Source organism: Cervus elaphus, chromosome 11 (assembly GCF_910594005.1).
Source record: "Cervus elaphus chromosome 11, mCerEla1.1, whole genome shotgun sequence".
Taxonomy (NCBI): domain Eukaryota; kingdom Metazoa; phylum Chordata; class Mammalia; order Artiodactyla; family Cervidae; genus Cervus; species Cervus elaphus.
This window is the reverse complement of record NC_057825.1, coordinates 13494318-13511566: the sequence shown is the minus strand read 5'-3', so window position 1 is coordinate 13511566 and position 17249 is coordinate 13494318. Positions and strand designations below refer to the sequence as shown.

The 17249-nt window shown below is 44.5% G+C and overlaps 1 protein-coding gene across 1 annotated transcript in view; it reads left to right on the top strand.

Moving 5' to 3' along the window:
- The window catches only part of MRRF (mitochondrial ribosome recycling factor), a 54039-nt gene extending 37008 nt beyond the window's left edge, over window positions 1-17031 (top strand). Inside the window, exons 6-7 of the mRNA XM_043916930.1 lie at window positions 7809-7968; window positions 16427-17031. Coding sequence (XP_043772865.1) covers window positions 7809-7968; window positions 16427-16504 — 238 coding nt within the window. The 3' untranslated portion in view covers window positions 16505-17031. The remainder of the gene's footprint in view (window positions 1-7808; window positions 7969-16426) is intronic.
- The last annotated feature ends 218 nt before the right edge of the window (window positions 17032-17249 follow it).

Genomic DNA, 17249 nt, shown 5'->3' with positions numbered 1-17249 from the left:
AGAGTTACCTCCATGAATCCCTGAACTTGGGTTTCCAACCTTTGGGTGACAGGGAAGGAAAAAATGAGTGACTGCATCTTGATCACTCATCTGGGAATGTGGAGCTGTGGCCCCTGACCTCAAATCCTCCCTCTTTTCATCCTGCTGGGCTGTATTTCAGGGTGGCATATCTGCTAAGCCAAGCCTCAGTCACAGGACAGGCCTTTGAAAGCAGGTGCCTAGTTATATTTCCCCAGAGAAAATCGATGGTACTGCTGATGGTAGAAGTCCTTCCAAAGTGTGTGTACGATTTTCTTTGGGCTAGAAGGACACCGCATGTCTTTATGAGACACATTAGTGCCTGTTAGACTGGCTGGTGAGCTGTGGGCGGGGTGCAGTATGCATTGGGGGCTGGCTAGGAGAGAGGGGAGGGAGAATCGTGTCCCTAGGAGTGTAGGAAGTCTGGCAGTACTACACAAACAAAAACATTTCCTTCAGGGCCAGCAGCCCCACGGCATCGGGCAGCGCCCACCAGCGAACAATAAAACAGGGCCTGCGACTGCTGCTGATTGCGGGCTGATGCTGCTGTGTGGGGAGGCAGCCCATCGCGGAGGCGGGCATCAGGGGTTCTCTCCGTGGAGCCATCAGAGATGTGTTTACGTGGGCTGTTTGTTCCCTGGAAGTGCGTCTCCCTTCTTCTCCCTTAGCCTGTCCCGTGCTTCTCTGACGCCCAGCTCCCGTCTCCCGCGGCCCCCATGCCCACTCTCCTCTCTTCCCATCCTGCCCCCCGGCAGCTCACTCACCAGCTGCTCAGTGACTCAGTCCTCTCTGACCGCTTTCTCCCCGACTGCGCACATCCTGTGGTCCCCCAGCCGCAGAGATTCTGCAGTTGGAATGGGAAAGCGGCTGCGCTGCGTGTGCTGAGCGTGTGCACACCGGCGGTGTGCTGAGCCCGTGCCACCGTCATCTCATGTACTCCTTGCTCCCGCCCTCTTAGTAATATTCTTACTCCTCCTCTACATGCGAGGAGACTGGGTCTAGAGAAGTCCAACAGCATGCTCACGGTTCTGAAGCTAACAATTAAGTGGCAAAGCAGGGATGCCAGCTTAGGTCTTCCTGGCTCTGAAGCACATCCTTTCTCCCTTTTTAAGTTCCCTCTAAGTGACCAAGGAGCCTTTTGAAGTCTGACATCTTATAACTGGTTTTTACCACAGTTGCCACGCCGAGCGTAGCTCCCTCTGATGTACCCCTGGTGAGTGTCTTTGCACATGTCCCGTTCTCGTTGAAGCCATTGGAAGTATCATTTCAGTATCTGCTGTGTGAGTTGCTGGCGGGGCATGGCCCTCAGCTTATTGTTCATGGGAACACACTCAAGGAGTTCTGCAGGAAGGCCCCCATCCAGGATGTTCCTGGAAGACCCGCCTGGTGGGGTTTGTACAAACAAAGTGTGACCCTGCCAGCTCAGCTGAAGCCCTGCCTTAAGCCGGGAGGATCTCTGACCCCAGCGGAAAAGGCTGCTCTCTTCATCAGTCACCTGGGAGGCTGCTGCAGGCTAGTCGTGAGCTCTCTGTCCGTCTGCCAAGAGGCTTCTGGGCAGACTCTTGCCTTACGCTTAGACTGGTTGGTACCTTGGTTTCTGCACAAAATCCAAGTCTGATCTCACTTCTGCTTCGCTCAGACATCTGTGATATTCTCTGTTGGTCTTAGAAGCAGTCTGCTCTTTTTTTTTTTTTTTTAATTGTGGTGAGATATACATAGGACTCCCCTATAGCTCAAGTGGTGAAGAATCTGCCTACAGTGCAGGAGACCAGGGTTCAATCCCTGGGTCGGGAAGATCCTCTGGAGAAGGGAATGGCAATCCACTCCAGTATTCTTGCCTTAAAAATCTGCTGTTTCACAGATCGCCAGTCCAGGTTGGATGCATGAGACAAGTGCTCGGGGCTGGTGCACTGGGATGACCCAGAGGGATAGGATGGGGAGGGAGGTGGGAGGGGGGTCCAGGATGGGGAACACATGTAAATCCATGGCTGATTCATGTCAATGTATGGTAAAAACCACTACAATATTGTAAAGTAGTTAGCCTCCAACTAATAAAAATAAATGGAAAAAAAAATCTGCCATTTCAGTTATTTTTAAATGTACAGTTCAGTGATATTAAGTACATTTACACTACTGTACAATCTCCAGAACTCTTTTCATCTTGTGAAACTGAAACTTTATACCCATTAAAAGCAATAGTCCCCATTCCCAGATCCCCCAGGTCCCTGGTAATCTCTGTGTTACTTCCTGTGTCTGTGAATTTAACTATACCAGGTACATCATATAAGTAGAATCATATAATATTTGTTCTGTTGCGTCTAGCTTATTTCATTTAGCATAATTTTTTCAAGGTTTATACATGTTATAGCAGAATTCTCTTGCCTTTTTAAGGCTGAATCATATTCCACTGTGTGTTTCTACCCAGTGTACATGTCCATTCATCCGTCAGTGGATCTGCTAAGCCAGAATGCAGCATTGAAGGGCCTGCGTGCTAGTCTTGCCCTTGCCAGGCTCACCAGCCTCCTCTCTGGTATAGTCCTTCTCCTCTGCTTTCTGTGCTGCAGCCACACTGCCTTTTTTCAGTTCCCCAAGAGCGGGACCCTCCTCACCTGGAAAAAGGCCTTTATTTTACTTGGACCATTTGCTCTGGTGGGAATGACCTTCGCCTAGCTTCTCCACTCTTACTCATCTGAACTTAAATATCCCTTAACATGAATATCTTCACATTTTCTTCTGGAGTCCCGCGGGAGAGTGTGGTCGGCCCCCTGCTTACTATTTTCATAGAGCTCTTCATGTCTTTATCATGGTTCTTACCACTGTAACTTATTGATTAACTGTGTATGTGTTTGTTTAATGACTGCCTTCCTTGCCAGACTGTAAACCCACTCTGACATAGTGGATGGAACACAACAGGTGCCCAGTAAATAGGTGCTAAATGAAACTGTAAACTAAGTGAATGAATGAATACCAGAAAATGAAATGTTAAATTACTAATCAGATCTCAAAAAAATCATCTTGCTGGAGCCTCGATTATTTGCCCTGTCATTTCTCATTTGATAAAAACTTGAATAAACTCTTCATTATTTGAAGATACTTCTGTAGTTACCATCAGGCTTCCCGTGGGGGCTCAGTGGTAAAGACTTCAACTGCCAATGCAGGAGATGCAGGTTCCATCCCTGGGTTGGGAAGATCCTCTGGAGGAGGAAATGGCAACCCACTCCAGTATTCTTGCCTAGAAAATCCCATGGATAGAGATGCCTGGTGGGCGGTAGTCCATGGGGTCACGAAAAGTCAGACATGACTGAGCATGCACATACACACTATAGTTACCAAACATGAACAACAGTAGCCACAAAGGCAGCTTACCTTGTCTGATTGTTTATTTCCTACCATGCTTTGTACTGTTCACTTTCCATATATTATCTTATCTTATCTTCACAAGCACTATGAAAGGTAGAGGCTGGGGCTTTCTGTTTGTTTATTTCCAGTCCCTATTTCCAGATGAGAGGACCAGGGCTCAGAGAGTTTAAATCACTTGCCTAAGGTTACTCAGCCCGTACATGGCAGGTGCAGAAGTGGAGGGATGTCAGGGCGGGATGGAGCACCTTCCTCTCTGCTAGCGCCCTTCCCCTCATTAATGGAGAGAACTCAGTTTCTCTCTCTTTTATAAATGGGGTGTTTGCCTTGGTTTTCTTTGAATCCAGAGTTTTATGGCTAAAGAAGAATGTGAAAACCTCAGGTCTTCAGAACGAATTTGATGCCTCCTTTTCAGCCTCACGCCTTCCTGCCAGCATATCTCCTACCATGCTTCTGCCTGGAGTGGCCTGTCCTTTATTCTGCAGCCAGTGAGTCACTATGCGTCTCTAGGGCACTTCCCAGACCTCACGGCAGGATGAGCTGTGCTCTCCACGTCCTCCTTCCTCCTGCAGAAAGCCTGTCTCTCCATCCCAGCAGTACCCTTCCTCAGCAGTGGTTATGAGTCTGTCTGCACTGCTGGGCTGAGCCTGTGGAGAAGTTGGACCAGGCCTCCCTCGTCTCTGGCGCTCCTCAGCCCGGCCCGGGATCTGGCAGCGAGCACTGGGGCTCCCGCCAATGCTTGATGAGTGAATGCAGGCCAAGTGCAGAGCGGGTGCTCAGAACCAACTGACTGAGCCCAGAGCCTGAAATACAACTAGCCTGAGCTCACAGAACCCCGTGAATGCGAGATGGAGATGATCAGATGTATTAATCACTGGTTTGGAAAGGCATTACAATATTTCCATAATAGAGTATGTTTCTTTTCTAAAACAGATGTGCCCTCGTAGTTTCATGAGGAAGTAATTAAGTGTGTTTGATTAAAACATTCATAGATGCTATCATTTATTCAAGGCTACTACTATATGCTGCTGTCTTTACTGGTACTTTACATACGTCGTGTCTGCTTCTCCCAACCCCCCGGACAAGGTGTTTTCATTATCTTCACTTCAGAGATGAAGAAACTGAGGTGGAGAGAGATTAAGTAGCTTGCCCGAGGACAGTCAGCTTCTGAGTGACAGATACAGGAATAAAACAGGTCTGACTGCACTTCAGAATCGAGCCTGACTGCTTCCAATCTTGTATTTTGGATTCGTTCAGCTCAGCATCACCCTGAACCAGCATGCAGATGCCTCTCTTCCTCTCAGCACTTCCTGTGCCTGGCATCCCCTCCCTCTCCTCCCTTCTCCCCCGCACCCTGACTGTACCCCCCCACACCCTCACTGTACCCCCCCACACCCTCACTGTACCCCCCCCACTTTCTTAGATTATTGCCTCTGTATTTGCATCCTGAAACTGACATATTTTTGTCAATGTCAATAATTAAATACTACAATATGTGGAAACTGGTGACAATAGTGTCATAGTGTCACATTTTCATTAATAAATATAAAAAAATACTTTATTAAGACCAAATTACATATATTATGATTTTGTTTTCTTTATGTAGCCATTTACTCTCAAGATTTTTTGAGTCCCAATTTGTATAATTTTGAACATGGGATTTTTTTTTTCCTCCATGTAAAATATAACAGTGTAGTAAAATACATTTTTTAATTTTTTTAAAGATTGTCTAAAAAGCAAGCTATTTCAAATTATATGTGAAATGTTAGATTGAAATACTTCTCTGTAAAGAAGTTTAAGAGGTTTCTTACAGACTTAGATTCATTTATTTTCTGCCCCTCCTAGTGTTTCAGCAGGATTAAGTTTTTTGAATCAGCGGATCAAGTTTTAATTTTCCTGTTCCTTCCTTATACTGACATATGCTTTGGCAGAACAAAAAAGAGACCTAAACATGTCAGCATGATTTTTGTTCAATGAATTAAAAACCATAAAAGTAACAAGATGTGATCCAAATCCCTAAACTCCTGACATGGTGGTTTTGTCCTTTTCAGTCCCAAGATTCATATTACTGACTTTGAAAAAAGCTTTCTGCCTGGAAGCAGAAGTAATGGCAGCAGCACATAATTTATTTGAAATAGACTGCAAGGGTAGGCAGCCTGGAGTAGGGGGAAGAATGCAGCCTGCAAAGATCTGGATTTGAATCTCAATTCTGTCACTCAAGCCCACAGGCTAGTTACTTAATGCCTGTGTACCTCAGTTTCCTCATTGGAAAATGGGGGTTTTAGAATCTGGTTTGATGAGTTGTGAGGTTCAGTGAGGGCATAAAGCACTCACCTAGCATTGAGGGGTTTAATACTGGTAGGAGTCAGGATTATATTCATTTTGAGAATATTTTGAGAATTTGAGAATTTTTGTGAATTCAAATAGCTGGATCCAGAAGAATTTATTTATCACTCAGCTGTCCACTTTATCTTCACAGCTTGTCCTGTCTCAAAATTCTTTCATTTTTTTCTCATCCTATCAGAGAAAAAGTACTAGGTAAATGCCACTAAATCTGTAACTCCTATTTGTCACTGTTTCACATGGAACACTTATACCCAGGATTTGGGATTATCCTTCACAAGACAGAACCATGTTGACTTAAAGGTCAGGAACCATATGCCAGTGATGTCCAGTTCAGAATTCAGGAGGCAGAGACTTTGTTCATACTGACACCATTGGCTTTTGAAGCAGGCCAACATAGGTTTGGCTTTGTGTAAGATACCAAACTTTTCCATCCCTAAAATGGAGTTTATGATCTTAAAAGACCCTCTATGATACGGCTTGCCAGCCTCTTTTCCTGTTACTCCCTTCTTTGTTATCTCTGCTCCATTTGGTTCTTCATATGACCACAATCTCCTGGTAACCTAAAGCCTTTGTGCATGCTTTTTCTTCCTCCTGGAAATCCCTACCAATACTGGCAACTTGCATGTATTCTTTAGATCCTTGTGAGCTATTAGTCAGGATAGGATGAGCAGTACTGTGGTAACAAGTAGTCCCCCAAATTTCCATGGCTCAAACAACAGAAACATTTCTTGTTCATGCCAAGTGGGGCACCGTTCACCATTGTCTCTCTGGGACCCAAACTGATGGAAGTTCCCTCTCGACTTGCACTGCAGCCAGCAGGAACAAATGTGGTAGGGTGCATGCGAGCTCATAATGGTGACACCCATTCTGCTCACATCTCATTGGCCAAAGCAAGTTGTGCAGCCACACCAAACTTCAGAGGGGACAGGAAGTGCATTCCTCCCGGAAGGAATAAGAATCAGAATACCAGTGAACAAACCTAATGACAGCCACACTCAGATATTGTTTCCTCAGGAAAGTCTTCCCTCCCCCAACTGACCGCTCCCCAAACACAGACACGCTCTATTGTAAAAGTCTCTTTACTTAGTTCTCGGCCTACCTAAGCTCCCTCAGAGCAGGACAGAGGTCTGTCACCTTCATCGTGGCACGCTTGGCGTACAACCAGCATTCTGGTCCTGACAGGTGGTAGTGTGCGCACGAGCAAGAAGCCAAGACAGGACAAACATGTTGGCTTTTGCGATGATTAAGTGTAAAATAGGAATAATCACTGCTTCATACAATTGTAAGGGCCAGCTTACAAAAAGTTCTAGAGTGCCTGCCCCAGGGATTTATAATAGGCCTTCAGTGTGCTCACGGTTGTTATTATGATAAGGACATTAGTAGTTAAAATAACTGACATTTATTAAGCATGTTTAATATGCCAGACACTCTCATGGGTACTTTAAGGAAGTTAAATGGTACAGTATTCTCATGTGTTGTGTCTGGGTCAGTGCTAAAGTGATTCACAAGTAATTTGTCATAATAATAGTTAAGATTCTGAAGGTTACTACTTATTTGTTTTGGATGATTTAGAGGTATAGAGATGATGCTGTTTCTGTAGCATCTCATTCATTGGCATTTTATTCTTTAGTCGGGGAGAAAGGGGTGGAATTACAGCTGATAGTTGCTTTGTTTTAAAATGTGCCAGGGTCAATGTTAAACAAGTTACACAGACCATCCTATAATCTTCACACCACCCCTTTAAGTCAGGTACTGACAATCCCATTATACAGATGGGAACCCTGAGGAAGGGAAGTCAGTTATGCATCCAGTAAGAGGCATGGCCAGGATTTAACTTCAGGGCTGCCTAGACTCTCTGGCTCATGATTTTAAGCAGCACGCTTACTGGCTGTCCTCAGTTATCTCACCAGGAACCTTCCTTGACCCTGAGCATCCTCCTGGGCGTGTGTCAGGAATGTGAAGATCTTCTACCGACGGAGAGTACTGTTACAAACTGCTGAGCTAGTGCATAAAGTGATGTTGAATTCTTGGCAGGCAGTTCGTACATGGGATGATTTTATTGAACTTTTTTTTTTGTCTTTTATCAGAGTAACCCGGGAGCACAGAGAAATGCTGGTGAAGCTGGCTAAACAGAACACGAACAAGGCCAAAGACTCTTTACGGAAGGTTCGTACCAACGCAATAAATAAGGTGAAGAAATCAAAGGACAAGGCCTCTGAGGACACCATTAGGCTCATAGAGAAACAGGTACTGTTGCCAACAGATGTCATATTTACATATCTGACCCAGAAAATCATTGTTCACATCTGAAGTGAAGAAAACGAAAGCAGAGTACCCCCAGTTCTTTCACTGACATGATTGGCATTGGCCGAGTCTATCCTGGGCCTGGCCCTGTGCTGGACCCTGGGAATACAGAGGAGGGGAGAGGAAGCTGCTGACCTTACTGTGTTCCAGGCTCTCACCTGAGCACTTGACAACACTTAATTTATCCCCGTCACTGCAAAGTGAGGTGGGTGGGTGGTGAGGAAACTGAGGTTCACAGGAGGGAGGTCACTTGCCCAAGGTCACCCTGCTGGTCAGTGGTAGCCGTAGGACCCAAACCAGCAGACTGTTCTCAGGGCCTGTACTCCAGGGCTCTCCTGTCTGTGCGTGGTTGTCTGGGTGCTGAGAAGTGAGGACCTGCCCCTGTTTTTAGTGTGCTGAGTGAGGGCACTTGAACAAGTCTTAAAGGAGCGACTGGAGCGAAATGGAGACGAAGGGGAACGGGTAACAGCATGTACAAAGGTGTGGTGATGGAAAAGGGCACTGTTCAGTGAGATGACTGTGTCTTGGACCCAGGATGACATAGGGAAAGGACAGAGGTGACAGTGGCCAGCTCGTTGCGGGTCTCCTGTACCAGGCTGAGGAGTTTGAACTTTAACATGTCCAGAGGTTCCCGTGTTGGCTCTGCATCTTTATTGGTCATTCGTGGCCACACTGATGCTGCATAACATACTACCTCGAAATTCAGTGATGTGTATTTCAAGCATTTTCTTATTCCTGTCTCTGTGGGTCAGCTGGGAGGTAGCTCTTCTAGGCTGAGCTCGATGTGGCTCAGCCATCGGGACTTCCCAGGTGGCTCTAGTGGTAAAGAACCCGCCTGCCAATGCAGGAGATGTAAGAGATGCAGGTTTGAGCCCTGGGTCGGGGAGATCCCCTGGAGAAGGAAATGGCAACACACTCCAGTATTCTTGCCTGGAGAATCCCATGGACAGCTGGCGAGCTACAGTCCATAGCATCGCACAGAGTCGGACACAACTGAAGTGACTTAGCATGCACCTTCTCAGATCTTGGGGCTTAAAGTCAGCTCTACATCTCTCTCAATCTTCTGGAGTCAACAAGCTTCCCAGGGCATCTTTTCACGGCAACAGCAGATGGCAAGAGCGTAAGCTACTCAAGTACATTTTAAGCACCTGCTCTTTTCACATTCCACTGGCCAGGCAAATCTCATGTGCCAAACCCAGTATCACTGTGGAAGGGAAGTATATATGTTCATGGAGGTCTGGGGGACGGGGTAAATACTTCTTGAGCAATAATCTAATCTGTCGCGGCATTAGAGTCACTTGAGGAGCTAATAAAAATATGGTTATATGGGGCCCCTGCTCCCAGAGATTCAGTCAGCGAGTCAGGGGTGGGGCCTAGGGTTCTGCATTTTAAAATGCTCCCCAGGTGATTCTGATGCAGTGACTCCCTTGAATGATTATTTTTTCAGAGCATTATTTTTCAGCAGAGCATCACACTTGTGTTTGAAGGTTGACTGTGGTGGCTGGGTGGAAACCAGATTGTAAGGGGCATAACTGGAAGTTGGGAGGCTGCTGCAGGAATCCAGCCAGGAAATGATGATGGCCTGAACTTGTGTGATACCAGTGTAATTAAGAGAGAAAGATTAAAAAAAAAAAAAGACAGAAAAATGATTTACCAGTATTGGGGAGACAGAATGTTTAGCTTATAAGCATTATAAGGGGCTTTCCCAAAGCCTCCATCATCCACAATAAAAGCATTATGTTACGAAGATTGAACAGGAGTGTGGGCAGGATAGGGCATAAAGAGGGAAGATGGGGAGGCCAGGAGAGTCGTTAGGGGGTCATGAGGACCCCTTCAATTGACTATTCCTTCCTCTTAGACTAACAGAATGCTAGTCATAGAGCAGGCCCAACAGTTACTCAGGGAAGAATTTTAGATGAATGTCTGGGCCTCCTACGTTTTCTGATTGAGTAGGTCTGCGCAGGAATGTGTATTTTTGGAAGGCTCCCCAGACAAGGAAACACGGCAGAGGTAGTGACGCGGAAGCATGGCAGTGCACCCCTGTCGTGGCACCGGGTTAGCGAGGGGTTCTACACTCACTGTCACGGGACCTTGGGCAAGTTCTTGGAGCCTGTTTCTTCTGTGAAAAGGGGCTTGGAATTCCCGCTGTGAAGGGATGCGCTGGGGATGCTGGAAGCACAGTGCGAGCATCTGACATTGAGCCCCTCAGGGTTCGCCTCCTGCCCGCCCTGTGGCCTCCTTTTTCTCTGCATTGGCTCACAGAGACTCGTAGACTTGCCTGGCCTCTTCTGAGCACTCACTAGGCCTTGTAAGAGTCCAGCTGGGCCAGCTCCTTATCCATCTCCCAGGGGATTTCATCACTGTAGCAGACACTTGGCCTTTTCGTTGCTTTCCGGTGGTGAGCCTGTAACCTCTGATGCCCTTCAGGCACTCTCTCAGCAAGTCTGGGCCTCTGCCTCAGGGACTAGAGCCCATGCTCCTTGGAAAAGGAAGAACGATCACATAACCTGCACTTGTTTTTTTAAAATGTCTTCTTGTACTTTAAGAAAAAATATTATTCAAATAATGTTAATTTATAACACTGTATATTTCATGTATACATTATTCTACAACATTCTTTTTCAACTTCTGTATACACTACAGTATGTTCATCACCAGAAGTTTAGTTTCCATCCATCACCATACACATTGACCCCTCCTTTAACCCTTTTGCACTCCCCTCACATTTTCGGTGTAGGCCTTCAGGTTATCTCTGTAAACATATATGGAATATTACAAGAAAAAAGGTCATGCTATATGTAGTATTACATGATACATCCAGTGCATTAATCTTTATTATTTAAGATATTATCACTTAAATGTTAGCTCTTAACCATTGTTGTTAATAACTTTAATTATTGTCATATGGTTAAAAGTTTGGGTAAGAAAATATTCAGGAGAGAGTCATGTGCACACTTCATTTTTTTCTTGTTTCCCCAATAGAAGGCATCAATCTGGAGTTTTGGGTGTGCTTATTTATTGTTATTTATTAATTTGTTTAAGCAAGACAGGAACTAATTTCTGCTTTATCAAAAAGCTTTTATAATGTATTTTTAAATTTTGTTTCTGATTATCAAAGCAGTGTAGGTTCATTGTAGAAAATGTAGAGATTTCAGAAGACTTTAAAAATGGGGAAAATTCACCCTATAGTCCTGGATTTGGGGATATTTCTCCTTTTCCCCCTTTTTTAACTACTTAGTTTTTAAAAAATATTTGGTAGTTTATTTATTAATATATCCTTTATTTGTTATATTTATTTTTCAGTTGTTTGACCCTGCTGATCAGCATGTGATATCTTAGTTCCCTGACCAGGGATCAAACCCACACCCCCTACATTGGCAGTGCCGAGTCTTAACCTCTGGACTGCCAGGGAAACTTGGGAACTTAACTACATAGTTTTTAAAATGATCAAACAACTTTCTATCCAGTTTTTTATTTTCTGTTTAGCATTAAGATTATTAGCATTTTCTTCTTAAAAAACTCTTTGTAAAAACAGCCACACTCTGATGGTTGCAAAATAGTCCATCTTGTGGTTATACTGTAATTCACTTTCATAAGCCCTCTTTTTGGACATTTAGTTTGTTTAAACTTTTTTGTTATTATAAATAAGGTTGCAGTGAATGTTTTTATACATAGATCTTTGTTGAGATGACTTCCCTAGGATAGAGTCTCATGTGTGGAATTATAGCACAAGGGAAATGCATATTTTTAAGGTTCTTGTTTTGTACTGTCTAAATCACTAGCAGGGTGTTTAGAATATGTGTATTTTAAAAATTCTTGGCCTTTTCTAATCCTTGACATTTGAACCTAGCATTTTTGATGTGAACTTAAAGTGTTGCTTACCTTGGAAGTATTGCTTTTACTTCCACATTCCACAGAAAAGATTTATTCTTTCTATAAATCCATAAACCTTTCTAGATGATAATATACCTATGTATTTCTGATTTATCAACTTAGGGATTTATCCAAAATAAGTTATCAAGAATCTTATCTACAGAGTTGTCCATTGATGTATTATGTATGAAAGCTGGGGAGAATTCCCTGGCGGTCCAGTGGTTAGGGCTCCATGCTTCCCCTGCAGGGGACAAAAGTTCCATCCCTGGTCAGGGAACTAAGATCACACATGCCGCGTGGCGCAGCTGGAAGAGAAAAAAACAACCTGAAAACTGTCTAAATTTCTGATAGTAGGAAAATAGCTTGTTTTACATCCATTCACTGGACTCTTTATATAGACATAAAAACACTTTGCAGCCACAGTGAGTTTTCTTTTTAAGGTAAGATGCAAAAACACTTTTATTAAGTTTCATGTATGTGAAAAGTTTGGCAGCTTATTTACTTCAAAATATTAATGGTGGTCACTTGGATTATGAACAATTGTAATTTTTTTCTTAGTGAAATTTCTTTTTAAAATTTTTTTCCAAAATTCTTTTGCGGTCAGATTTTTTTAAAAAGCTGTATTATAAAAGTGTTTCGTCTTTTGTATACAAGAATAAAAGGGTTCAGTGGTATGTTCTCTCCACACAGTCATGTCTGACCCCTATCGCTTCCCCCACAGCCTTCCCAACCCCCAACCCAGGCCAGCTCTGCTGAAGAAGGACCAGAGTCTTCCCACTTGGGACTCTTGACATCTGCCAGCCTGCTGTTTCACCTTTGCTTCAGTTTGCTACAAGTGGGTCTGCTGAACATTAAAGCACTTGGCAGAAACCCCCAGTAAACCTAGCCAAGATCCTTTCACTGCTCCCTTTTCCTGAGACACAGCCATTCTGAAGTGAAGCTGGGTGCTCGTGGGGTGAAGGGCTCCTGTGCCGGCAGGCAGGCAGGTAGGCTGGGCTGAGCACGGCAGTGGGCGGGAGACACACCCCACGGCACTGCGGGTGTGCTGAGCTCTGCTCCCCAGGTCTGCCCTACGGGTGTCTGGTGGGCTCTTACCATCCCCCTTTTCAGTCTCCGCCTCTCATTGTCCTGAACGTATAAGGAGCCAGTGTTGATGACAGTCATGACCATGACAGTGATGGCACTGATGATGTTATCATCTTCATGAGGCAGCGGGTCCTAATAGAAAGAGCTCCTGCTGTGGAGACTGGCCTGAGTTCAAATCCTAGCTCTTTCATGTCTCCGCTTTTAAGGTCAGCAAATGGCTTCACCTTCCTGCGCCTGTTTCTTCATCTGTAAAGGGGAAACAGTAATGCCTGTCTCACAGGATTTGGCAAGAGGACCAAATGACACAGAATACTTAAAAGCAGCTAGTGTGCTGGCTGGTCTTCAGTAGTCATTTGTCCTATTTGTCCATCCTGCTCCTCTCCCAACCTTGTGACTTTCACTGTGGGATGGGGATGGATGGTTTTAATGAGTCCAGCACAGCCTCCTTTGACTGAAGAAGGGCTAGGCCAGGTGCTGTGGGCTCCCTGAGGGGAGTAGGAGCACCACACTGGCAGTCCAGGGTGGGTGAGTTCTTGGCTCAGTCACATCACTGACTTTTTATGTGATCTTGGGCAGGTCAGTTAAAATCCCATGCCGTGGTCTACTATCCTGTAAAATGGAGATAGTATCTGTCCCATCTGCCTTATGGTATAGGTATGTGAGGTTGTTGGATCTGAATGAAGTCACAGAGGACAAAACACTTCTGCGTAGTGTGAACTGTTGTGCAACTATCAGGTGAAATAATATTAAAAGGAGATCAAACCAGTCAATCCTAAAGGTAATCAGTCCTGAATATTCATTGGAAGGACTGATGCTGAAGCTGCAATACTTTGGCCACCTGATGGGAAGAGCCGACTCATTGGAAAAGAGCCTGATGCTGGGAAAGATTGAAGGTGGGAGGAGAAGTGGGCAACAGAGGACGAGATGGTTGGATGGCATCACTGACTCAATGGGCATGAGTTTGAGCAAGTTTCGAGATGTGGTGAAGGACAGGGAAGCCTGGTGTGCTGCAGTCCATCAGGTTGCAAAGAATGGGACAGGACTGAGCGACTGAACAACAACAAAGGGAGATAATAATAGTATTTTCTGTATTTTGAACATGATGTGAAGTGATGCATGTAAAGTTTTTAGCCCAGTGTTTGGCCCTTAGTAAATAGATGATGTTGTTTGTATCCTTGTTGTTAATCATTGTTATTTTAAGATGGAAAAGAACTTGAAGGTGGACTGTCCCCAAGGGCACTCTGTGCCTGTAATATGGCAGAGAGTTAGTAAATATTTTCATTAATTGATTAATTTAAAAAGAAGTCAGAAAGTGATAGTAAAAATCAGAGTAACACAAGCAATATTTGCATAGCAAATAACCAGTTTAAACATACTTGCATATTCATGATCTTATTTAACCCTCACAATTCCTTTCTGAGGGAGGGACTCACATCCCCATTGGAGAGATAAGGAAACTGAGACTCAGGGTGGGGAAATGACTGGCATCCTGTCACCCCACTGAGAACTGAAGCCAGAACCATGTTACCAGCCGGTTCCTCCAGGTACCCTTCCGCCCCTTAGTCCCAGTCTCTGTCCTCAGACACCATCTTTCCCGAGGAGCCTTGCAGCCCTCGTTCCTGGCTGTCTCAGGCTACCAGCATGCGGGTGCCGGAGTGCTGCTGGGCACCACGCCACACCCCACACAAGGAGGCTGCTTGGGGTGGGGGCACAGGAAGCCTCTCGGGGGCTTGTGCCAGCTGAGTGAGGATCCCAGGCAGGCACTGGGAGCTGGTCCTGTTCGGAGTGCCCGGCAGCCCCAGAGCTTTGCTCTCCCCTCCTCCAAAATGTGCAGCTGTTGCTATGGCAAGAGTCTGGCTGTCTCCCTGCCTGGGACCAATTGCTCCAAATCCTTTTTAGTTGCTATCCTTTCCAGGGCATTTATTTCCCGGTTCCTGGCCAAGGCCTGTGGTCTGCAAATAAAGATGTCAAACAGCCGCTGCGCTGAGCACACAGAACTGGGGACCACACTGCCGCCTTCAGAGCTTCCTGCCTGAGGCCTCTTAGACATGGGACTGCAGGCTTGCAACACTCACTCAGTTGTACTGTTTCTTTTTTCGTTCTTAGAGGGAGTTTATGTTTCCTACAGAAAATGTGGAGGATACAGAAAAGCACAGAAAACTAATAATTATTCATTTAGGAAATATTTCCTGAGCTCTTGCTATGGACTAAGTTTTATGCTGAATGTGACAGATACCAACATGAATAATACATTTCCTGTCTTCCCATCACTAAAAGATAATCACTAGTAATATTTTGACACGTTTTCTTCCAGTTTTTAAAAATATGCATATTTTAAATATATTTGAGATGATTTCTACTATGTATATACACATTTTGTATTCTCTTTTTTCTTGAATTCAAGGGTAACATGGGCATGTTTCCATGATGTTATAAATAATATCTTGAAACATTATTTCTTTTTCTCTGATTACAAAAGCAATCCATGCTTGTTATAAAACAGACATGTCAGAAATGTATACTGGAATGTTATTTGTATTTTTACCCTCTCCATGAGAAGTAGACAGTCTTAACCCTTTTTAATGACTATATGTATTCAATTACATATACTATCATTTAAAATTTTCTTATTTTTGATTATAAGCTTTGATAAATATCTTCGTATGTAGACCTTAAGGACATTTTCTCAGATTCTATTCATGTGATAATTTCCCAGTTGAGAGAATTTGGGGTTAAAAATGATATGAACACTTGCATCAATTTGAATTCCTATCCATGATATGTGAGTTCATCCATTTCACCACAGCTCTGGTATTGACTATTATAATTAAAAACCGCAACATCAAATTTTGTTAACTGTGATAACAAAATTATATCTTGGTTTAATTTGCATTTCTTCAGTGTCTATTGAATTTTCCATGTTTGTTAACCAGATGTACTTCATCTTTTTTCAAGATTTTTTTTTTCTGCTTGTTTATTGGGATCTTAATATTCTCCTTATCAATTGGTATGAGGGCCTTATATAGCAGAGTGTCTGAAGTGTAGGAAATTATAGAGTTTCATTAAGGGACAGATTAGACTGACTTCTCTGTACTGTTATAATTGTTAACTGTTTGGGGCCTCTGCAGTCAGACTACCCAGGATTAAATTCTTGTCATTGCTACTTTACAGCTATGGATCCTGAACAAATGATTTTAACTGCCTCAGTTTCCTCATCTGTGAAATGGGGACATAACACTGTCTCATGGTGTCTATTTCTTCTGTCCAGAGTCAGTAAGAGCATATATACAAAGTTCTTAGTTCAGTGCCTGGCTGGGATGCAATTCACATGAGCTTTTGTCACCATTATTATTTCCCAGATAACCTTCACAGTTCCAAAACATTTCTCCCCCTCCACTTCTCAGCCCCAGTTACCAGGTTGTCTCATTTTGTTTTTCTGCAGATCAGCCAAATGGCCGACGACACAGTTGCAGAGCTAGACAGGCATCTGGCCGTGAAAACCAAAGAACTCCTTGGATGAAAGCCCAGCAGGGGCAGCAGTGCTCCAGAGCCCAGTTCCCAGTGGATCCCACGGGTGGCAGATCGGCACGTCTTTATTCCATCCACACGGGTGGCAAATCGGCACTTCTCTATTCCATCCATACGGAAGGTTGTCACCTCGCAGCTGTCAGTCCTGGTGACTGACCGCCCTCCAGTGGGACACTGTTTATTCTCTTCCTCCTGTCCTCTGACCACCGTATCTGCTCTGGCCCTTCTGGCATGGGTGGTCCTTAGAGACACTCTGTTGCTGACAGAAGGCCTTCACTTGGGCGATTTGTCTTGACCGTGACGTCACCAAGCTGTCAGGACCATTGGCAGGCTTGCCACTGTCTGCTCCTCATCTCGGGAGCCTCCTTTTCAGACAATTAGTCAGGCCCTGTCCCCACTTTTGAACTCTGCTTGAGCCAGTGTGAGCCTTCACCCGTGTTGGATACCTTTGCTAGAGGCCCATTTTCGCCAAACAGTAAAACCTAAATAAATTGGAAAGAATAACAAGCACAAAGGAAACGATGGGATCGGTCTGGATTCATGATCTCCGAGGACAGTGTGTAAAGCATCCAGAACAGTGCTCTTGCTCTTTTCCCTTACCATCCTCCCACTCCTTGCTGGCCGGTCCTGTTCACCCTTGGGTCTCAGCTTGGATAGCGTGTCCTTTCCCCCCTGCCCCAACCTAGGATGCCTGTTGTTGGCTCTCCTAGCACTGTCCACTGCTTTTTTTTATCTGA